This window comes from Populus euphratica, unplaced genomic scaffold (genome assembly GCF_000495115.2).
Source record: "Populus euphratica unplaced genomic scaffold, PopEup_1.0 scaffold48.1, whole genome shotgun sequence".
NCBI lineage: Eukaryota > Viridiplantae > Streptophyta > Magnoliopsida > Malpighiales > Salicaceae > Populus > Populus euphratica.
The window spans coordinates 519,663-529,482 of record NW_011499879.1 but is presented as its reverse complement, the minus strand read 5'-3'; the positions used below and the strand labels follow the sequence as shown (position 1 = coordinate 529,482).

Sequence of the window (9,820 nt, the reverse complement as noted above, 5' to 3'; positions counted from 1 at the left end):
TCAAATTTTTAAATTTATAAACATGTAAAAAAAAAACTAAAAAAAAAACATGTTTTCAACATAAATGTAGTAAAAGAATATTAGCATACATGCTAATCATATACTCAAACTTACAATTGATATAAAATTAAAGTTCTAATATAATAATAATAATAATAATAATAATAATAATAAATAACTAAATTAAAATAAAAAAGAGTACTTACTTATTGAAGCACCTTAAAGTAATGATTTTTTTTGTTATTGCCAATAATAAATTATTTTTTCTTAAAATTTTAGGAATTGTACTTTTTTAATATGAGATAATAGTTTTTTTAATATTATATTTGCAATTGCTTTTTTGTACAGTTTTTTTTTTCATTTTTAAAAAAATGAAACTATTCAATTGATTTTCCTATTTTTATTATCGTGTTATTAAATTAAAACAAACCCTAATCGAAGAGATATTTATATCAGTTGCATTGGTTTATTCTCTCTCTTTAATTACTCCCCCATGTTTTGATGTTGGAGATTGGAGTTCAAATCTTAGAAATAGAGAGTTAAACATGTTTAAGCTCTTTAAGTTACTTGTCGGGGATCTTCTACTTAAATTTAAGTACGAGACCGCCAAAGGTAACTTCTTCAACGTTGGCAACTCTTGGTCTCAGCCTCTTTACTTCCTAACTTTCGGACATTGGAGTTTAAATCTTAGAATTAGAATTCGAAGAATAATTTCCACATGCAAGAGAAAATGAAGGGGAAAAACCGTATATACAATAGCAAAAGGCTTATCCTCTAAAACGCACAGGGAATATGGAAAATTGACCCAACAAATGAAAAGCAGATAGAATCCAATATCCTCAGTCTGGGCTGCCGGGCCGATGAACAATCTAAAACGCAAAATCTATTACTAAGATAGCATAAAAGGTCTTGAAGCAGTAAGAGGCTTAAAAGCAACAATGGCTTCAACTCGTTCATTAATTGGTCTCAGGGTTTTAATGTTTGAATTACTAATCACCCGGCGATGACCTTCCCAGGGCTTCCATCTAAATTTCTTTTTTGTTTTTGTTTAAAGAGAGCGCTATGGATAATGGATACTAGTTGTGCTATAAATTTATCAGGGTTGAAGAAGGTTTTTTTAATTACAAATGAGATTCATCCCTTGTTCTTTCCTTTTCTAAAAATTTAAAAAAAGCATCAATAGCATGGTGCGGAGGAGGGCATTAGATTTACGTAAATCACTCCTTTTTCTTTCCTTTTCCCTTTCCCCTATTTAGAGGGGGTCAACGTTTGCAGTCTTGCCGCATTTTTGCCGAGTTTTGATGCGGTGCCCCAAGATCAGCCCTGTAATCTTTTTTTAACTCCTGAAGCTTTGAATTGGCTTGGTACTCTTAATTAATCAATCCCCTAGCTCTTATAATCAAGAAAATTCAGATTATTGGGTGAAAACAACCTTGTAAGTAAAGAGTATGGGCTGGCAACAATGGCAAGAAAGAGATGATCTAGAGAATAAAATCTTCATCCTGTTAATGACATGAATATACAACCTTAAATGTAAGAGATATTAGGTCTCCACCTATTACATGACCTGTACCTCGTTGTTAGCAAGTAGAAAGTACTGCAACCCAAAGGATACAGTGACAGCTATATCAACATAAAGTAAGAACACCCCTCTTTGCAGTCCCCTCCCTCAGTTGAAACAAATAAGATGGATTGGTTTGTCTACCTTTTGCGCTTGGACTTCAAGGATGTCACCGATTGAGAGTTGCTGTGCCAGTTCCTCTTCCTTTGGTTGATGAACCAATTGTTAATCTGCTTTAGCTGTAACCCTGTCTCCTCCACAAGTTTTGCTTTGTCATCTTCCTGAAAACCATCATGCAGACATGCTCTTATTTATAAAATAAAGTTTTTAATTCAAAGCTTATGATAATCTCCCTAACCGGAAAAGAGAAGGGGGGCTAATGCACTAGCTCTAGCATTAGTTTGAGTGTCAAATTATTTGTTTTGGTAAGAGCCAAGAAATTTTCAAATATGGGATGGCATTAATGTAGATATGGTAAAATATTTTTTGAACAGTGAAGAAGTTGGATCAGTGGCTTACAGTTGGGTAAGGCCACTTGGAGTGTTGCTGCCACCAATTCTTCAGCACTGAAGTAGTGTCACCCGGTAGTTTTCCAGCCCTTCTTTTTCTCAATATCTCCTCCCTGACATCTTCAATTCTTGATTTGAAGCCCTGCAAATAAAGAAAAGTCAAGTTTTTTTTTTGTTTTGACATATAGAAGGTCTGCTTTTTTGTGCTGGCTGCATCAGCTTAATTTCAACCTTTAGTTTTTTCCATAGCAGTTTTATACACACACCTGCTTTAATTCAATCTTCAGTTCCTGCCGAACTCTCTCCATCAAAGACCTTTCAGATTCTGTAGGAAGCAGAGGGCCAAATCCCATCATGTCATGCCCATCAGCACTTGATTGATCTAAAGAGAAATCCATTTGCAGGTCATCCTCATCGTCAGACATGGTTGCACCCGTACCTTCTCCTAGGGTCACACCTGAAAGAGATTTATGTAAATAATCCATCCATCTTGAAGGACAGCATACTTGAAGGAAATAGGTAAAACTATCGGGATTCATGACCACCGTTTCATTTTTAGAATTTAGCAGTACTCCATATATATGCTGTAAACTTGGGTAAGCTATATTTCCTGACTTCAACAAGAGAATGCGGCAACTCATCAGAATGATAGAAGGACATGCTTCCGATAGATTACATAAATAGTTTACCCATTTTACAAAGCATTTTGCCACATATCATGACATTTGGGACGCAAGTACTGAGGAGAGGCATAGAATAATTCAAAAGGGAAAAAAGGAATATGATCTCTGCAGGCTAAAGGATTTTTCTTTGATACATGGAAAATGAAAGTTAAGGTGGTTTCTAACCAATCATCAAGTCATATATCATGTGACGATATTTAAGAATGACTTGGAACATATCTTCTCTCATATCTCAATTATATGATATGTTGGGATCACCTATCATTATTGATCGACAAGCACTGCAATTATGCTGTCGGAAAGTTCCTTGAGCTCTTACAACCCCAACTCATTTCCCAAGAAGAAATCGAAACACGAACAAGGCACGATTAATTATTTAAATTTTGCGAACTATCTTCCAAGAAAACTATTGGGTGGTGATCGATTGAGTTTTTTCTTTTTTCCTTTTCTCTTGAGTGCAAGTTGTTTCGCTGTATTTTTGGGAGTGGCTACACATCTCAAAGGGAGGAAAGTGGGACATAATTTCTTTTGAGTATATCTCAAGCAAAGAATAAGTTAAATCCAAGACTATGAAAGTTCTATGGTCAGACCATGACATCTGTCAAAAGAAAATCCACAAAATATATACTCATGATTTAAACACATGGAACAATATCATGGTTTAAGGTCACCCTAATCATAATCAAAAGCACGTAGGTGTTATATAAGGTTAAATCATCTTTTTTGATCTTAAGGTTAAATCATCTTACATTGACAACTAACAGTACTAAAGTTGGAACTCAAAAACTCTTCTCAATTAATTGGTGTTTTCTTTATATTCCATGAATAAACTAGGCTTGAATCCAACATTTCAGTGATGGATAACCCTAGCTAGTTTGGATCACGTACAACCTAGAGCTCAGTGCACACTCAACCCTAGGTCTAACCAAAAATCTTTCTCAAAACATGATATCTTATATAACATTTGTGGCAAATTATTCCCATCAATGAATTTGCGAGATATCGAACAACGAATATTATCACTAGTGCACCCGTAATAGTTAAAAAACACAAAATCATTCAATATTGCGATCACATGTACATAAACTTGATGTGATTATTTGATGTATCAGAACTCTCATCTTTCAGCAAATATATCCTGAAATATATTTCCTTACAAACACCATTTTCCTAGCTAAGCCAAAACAAGTTACATTAATTATCAATACAATACAATAGGGGAACCATGTACACACACACACACACATGCACATGCACATGCACATACAGTAGGGGAACCATGTACACACACACACACACGCACACGCACATGCACATGCACATACATGTATTTTAATACACATAGCAAGAATCTATATAAAATTTAGCTTGGTCTGCATTATTCTGTAAACAATAGTCCAAGAATTAAACATTAAGTAATATACATCTTTGGCCTCATTTTAAACTTTATTCAAACATTTTTCATAGGAATATGTTAACTTTATCAAAATGTTCAAGAAGTCACCTATTTCACTTTGAAAAGTACTCTCTTTCCATAGAGATAAATTGTAAGTTAATTAATGGCTCTAGCATTGAAGTTGTACACTTTCCTAAATCTTGCCTGGACCTCAAAGAAAGGCAATAGTACTGCTAAGAATTGTAGGGAGAATTTCTAAAAAAAGCATAACCGTCAGCATATTGCAATCATAATTAGCAATAAACTGCTCAAAGGTTACCAAACCATACATTAAGGTTTCTGATCTAAACGACTAAACCTTTAACAAGTAAATGAGTACTATCTAATCTCATGTACTGGCCTAATAACTCTACTTGGTAATTATTGTGAAGATGAGTGGTTTACGAGTATTAATTCTTTCCCCGTTTACATATGATCTGTCTTCATCAACTATATACCCAAGAAGAAACTTCTGAAAGTGGAGACACCAGAAAAACAAGGCTTATGCATTATCTTACTAAGTTTAAAGTACTCGAGGAAATCAGTAGAACCAAAAATATTCTAGAATCCAAATATTCGAATGCAACCTCATTGTTTGTTGGAGGTTGGTGGTGGTGGTGGTATCCTCCTTCAAGGAACAAACACATAGCACTCCAAGTATAAATTACTACTATGATTTTTCTACTAGTAGGCCCTACTGCATCGGCCTCCAGTATAGATTATTCTTAAACTTATAAGAAACTTACACGGCTAACCTTATCTTTCTATGTACCAAACCCATCAAACATCAAAACAAGTATAGAGCATAAATTATATGTATATATTTCCAAGCAATCAAAACAGACAAGAAAGCTTTCTTTGATTGCATCTTATTAATTTCTTAAGCCAGCTGCTAATTACTAATTTTAAACTCAATTAGTATGAATCCTAAAAATTATTAATAGAAAACATAAAGTCATACACGTATTTTGCGATCCCAAAAAAAAAAAAACAAAATGATTGATTAAAATATAAGCTGATTATGACTGTACAACACCTTAATTCACCAAAGAAAAGGAAATATGAAGGGCTGACATTTAAGAGGAGGGGGGGAGGACAAACCAGTGAGAGCCTGTAAGGTGGTCTCAATTTCACGGCAGGCCATAACAGCTTCAACGGCGTGCACTCTGACATGTTGTTGAAGCTGGTCTTTGAAAGTACACAATATTATCAAATACTGTGCCTGCAAAAGAAACACACATCCCATAAACAAGCAAACAGCAAAACAAAACACCACTACACTCACACACACATATGTGATCACAAACCCTCAACACACACGTATATAAAAAAAAGAGAGAGAGAATTACAAATTTATGGGGAAGAAGAACCTACCAGGAAGTTGTCTAGGTCTTGCCTTTCATGGGGAGAAAGAGAATGACCATGTTGGCTGTGCTGTGAAGCATAAGACCTAAGAAGATGATGAGATTGTGATAACTGAGCATCTATAAGAGGTAATTGATCAATTGGTGTAGCTACACGAAGGCAAGACACGTGAGCTGATAATAGCTGCTCATATAAAGGGTGTGTAGCTATTTCTGCCTTGAGTTGGCGAGACTGATCACCTGATAAAGACACAGACATCTCTCCACTGCTTAAACCACCAAGTGCACCCCCACTTCCACTTCCCATCATGCCCAAGTTTGGTTCTTGCATTTGTAAATATTAGCACTAAAGATTCAATCTCTCTATATGGGAAAGCAAAGTAATTGAAGAGAGAGTGTAGAGAAAAAAAACAAAACGGGTTATAAAGAAAGCAAAAAAGATTTATGTAGTGAGGGTTTTGAGGACCACAAGGCTCTTATGCTTCGAGACTGATACAGTGTTTAATGGATGTTGAGAGAAAGAAAGAGCTGAGAGGGAACAGAGAAACAGTGTTTTGTTGTTATAGGTGAGAGAGAGAGAGAAGGCAGGAAGGGGCAGAGAAACAGTGTTTTGTTGTTATAGGTGGGAGAGAGAGAGAGAGAGAGAAGGCAGGAAGGGACCTGTATATTGGGATCTGAGACACAAAACTTTCTGCACCAATTCTGATATGTTGCAGAGATTTTTACAGACACAAAGAAAGATAAATGAAGACTTAAAAGCATAGAAACAGGTGATAGAGAAAGAAAGAGAGACTGAATTTTGGTTTTTTCGAGTCTTTGAGAAATTGAAAAGAGAGAGGAGCTATGGAATCATTTCTACGAAAGGGAAGGAGTTGGGGGTTGGATGAGAGATCAGATAAAGCTGCTTCCAGTGGCCTGACATTTTTTATTACTTTTTGTTTCTTTTTATTCTTTTTTTTTTTTGGGGTGGGGGGGTCTTAATTTAACATATGTATAAGCTTGACAATAAATTAAAGGTGGGGTTTGATTAGGTATATATATGTTAGCTAGTGTGTGTGTGTGTATATATATATATATTCTTTGTAGGTTTATCAGAAGAGAATTGGATTAAATATCAATTAAATGATCTTGGGATATCAGAAGATTTAGATTCTTGTTCGCTTGTGTTGATTTTATATATATATATATAAAACATACAAGAAATTCTCAATGGAAACTTAATTATATAATTACCACTAAATTACAAGATTGAGGATTTAATCATCTCAACTGATAAATTCTTAAAGGCAAGATACTTTGGACACGCCATCCTTTTCTCTCTTTTTTCATTATAGAGACGGTCATGTTTAAAGTTGTGCTAGCCTTTTTTTTTTTTTTTTTTTGCGAAAGATGAATGTCATTAATAATTTGGATGGACAAAACTACCTTTTGGGGGTAATAAGTCTGCGTCTATGGATGCCCAGCGTGTATCAGTCTCTCTACAAATTAAACACCAGACGTCGATCGTTCTCCTTCAGAGCCCACGATAGTTATGAAATCTGATCATGAGTCTCTGTTTTTCTTTTTTCAGGCCTCCTGGTTTTCTGATCTCTCACAGAGTAATTAATTAATTTCATTAAGGGTTGATAATTATTAATCTCTGATCACGTAAGTTTTTCCTAAAAGTGGATCATCACAAATTAATTCCAAATCTGCTTTGATAATAAATATATATCTAATAATAATCTCTCACCAGATTGTGTGTATATTACACACAGAGAGCAGTAGGGCATAAAATAAGAAAGGTGGAAGGGAAAGGACAATCTTCTCACCAAATGGGATGCTCCACTTGCCAAGTAAAATAAAGGGGGAGAGGGGCATCGATCATCCCAATCCCTTTAATCACCACCAACCTTTAAAACTAAATTAATTTTGTTATTTAAGAAAGTCGGCTGGAGGGTTGAGCTGTCAGCGTTCAGCCTCCATTGCTGGTGCATCATTTCTTTTCTCAACAGTTTTTGGTCTGTTTTCTACATCTATTGTTAAATCTGAAATATTAATTTGCGACAATTGAAGGCGATAAGAAATCTAAGACACCCATTTATTGAGACACAAGTGACCGACCACCAAATACTTGTGTGGTTTGTTGTGTGAATTGCCCAGTAGTTAACAGCACAAGGGACTTTGATCATGACCCCTGATGGGATGATTTCAACCGTTCGATTGGTAGCATTCACATCATTTATTATACAATCATATGGAACCGAATGTACCGGACCATAATTAATTATGCATAGTATATGCTAGCTTGCTGCTACGTTGTATCCATTTCTACATAATTGTTGTATGTATGTGAAGAGATATGTTTGCCTCCTCTTCTCTAATAATCGTGGACCTGGTTTTTAGGACAAGAGCGAAAGAACTAATGTCACAGGAGTGAGCTGGAGTTGAACGTCTATATACTATCACACACACTTTTACACACACACACACACACACACACACACACACACACACACACACACACACACACACACACACTAGTTGGAAACAAGAAATTTAGCTGGCTCGTATTTATGTTAATTACCCAAGTTTTTTCAAATAATAAGATGAAAAAATTCCATTAATTTGTGGAAACTATGCATTATATAATTCTTCATGGGCTGAGATGAATACTGTACAAATTAAAGGCTCTTCTGCTTTGTTTTTCAAATTTTATTATTTTGTGTGTTCCTCTCTACGTTTTTTCCCTTCTATTGCAAGATTTAATGTCGTTACGATGGTAGAGGTATAGTCATCAAATCACCAACTCTCTCGAAGGAGTAATGGCCACTCTTTTTATTTGCCACCAATACACGCATTATGCTTCTAAAGTAATTTAACAGCCATTAGTTATTAGGGTTTTCTTTCGCCAAGAATTGGTCACAAAACCCTAAGCCTGTAATTTGAAATTAATTATATATATGCTAAAGGTGGAGGTGATCTTAATTAGTTTATATGAATGAATTGATAATACGGCAACAACTAATTTAGTCCTTGAAGGAGTATTGATCAGTAGGATCCACTAACACCTAACACATATTACGTAGAGGCTAATTAGTCTTGATTTTTATGAAAGATATTAACTAATTAATCTTTTTTCAACTTAGTAGCAATAATAGAAACGTGCATGCCAAAAATGGCTCAAGAACAGTATGCTGCCAAACAGCAACAGATAAATATTAATAACAACAATAAAAATCAGAATGATTAGTATGAGCTCATGCTCAAATATATATACAGAGCAGCACCTGTGTTGTAGCTAGTGGATCCACATTTCAAAATCAAGAGATCGTGTAAATAAACACCAAAGAAAATCAAGTTCCAGCGCAATCAATGGCTAAAATCTCACAGTAGTGAAAGGAAAGGAAAGGACATGAAAAGCCAATTGAAGGGCCGGGCTGCATCTTCAATCACTGTGCTTTGAAATTGCAGCAAAATAAAGCTGGTCTGTGATATGAAATTAATTAAGGATGGAATGAAACATGTGCTCCAAAGAAGCAATCAGTGCAGAAATGTCAAAACCCAATACCGTAATATTGCTATTTCATTAACAATGTTGTGATTATGGTGGTAATAATTAATTATAAAAAGGTTCGATAATGTCTTACATGTGCTGAAATGTAGCTGCTTGGGAGAAGGCACATGGAATTGCTGTAATCATATCAAGGCTTGTCTGCTGATGATCAGTTTTTTGTCTACAAATATTTGGTACCAGTTACCAATTCTGTCAATAATTTTTTTTAAGGAACGAGTTGAAGTTCTCTCGTTAGGAAAAACAAGATTTTTAATTCTTAAAAAAATAAAATAAAATTGCAGCATAGATAACATAAATAAAGAATTTATTATTATTATTAATATGAATATTCAGATAAATTTGTATATGCCAACTAAAATTATAAAATAAAATGGATTTATATAAATTGAAAATTAAGAGTTCACCGATGCTTCTCACGAGTATTCTACTTATTGTTTCTATACTATGATACCTATTTATTTAATATATAATTCTTTAATTATTATTAATATTATGATCATCATCATGATCATGATAAAAGCGCTGCTAATGTTTGGTATTTCATGCTTCTAATCAGAACCAAATCGATTTATTATGAGATGCGTTCTTATAATTAATAAACAATATAACAGTGAATGATCAAACATTTGACTGCCTCTCCTTTTCCTCTCTAAACGGTAAGAATAACTAATATGTTCTCGTATATAATGGCAACAAAAATTAATAAAATATA

At 34.5% G+C, this 9,820-nt stretch overlaps 1 protein-coding gene and 1 long non-coding RNA gene across 2 annotated transcripts; one reads left to right on the top strand and one right to left on the bottom strand.

Annotated features, from left to right (window-relative positions):
• Positions 1 to 1,463: 1,463 nt before the first annotated feature.
• KNAT7 (homeobox knotted-like protein) lies at positions 1,464 to 5,904 on the bottom strand. The gene is made up of 5 exons (XM_011030848.1): positions 5,563 to 5,904; positions 5,290 to 5,410; positions 2,337 to 2,527; positions 2,081 to 2,212; positions 1,464 to 1,842 (listed from the first exon to the last, which is right to left on the bottom strand). The coding sequence occupies exons 1-5, from the start codon at positions 5,881 to 5,883 to the stop codon at positions 1,702 to 1,704; spliced, it is 906 nt and encodes a 301-aa protein (XP_011029150.1). The 5' UTR covers positions 5,884 to 5,904; the 3' UTR covers positions 1,464 to 1,701.
• LOC105128981 (uncharacterized) lies at positions 5,847 to 6,504 on the top strand. The gene is made up of 2 exons (XR_842982.1): positions 5,847 to 6,136; positions 6,201 to 6,504. It is a non-coding gene; the product is annotated as an uncharacterized LOC105128981 (long non-coding RNA).
• The last annotated feature ends 3,316 nt before the right edge of the window (positions 6,505 to 9,820 follow it).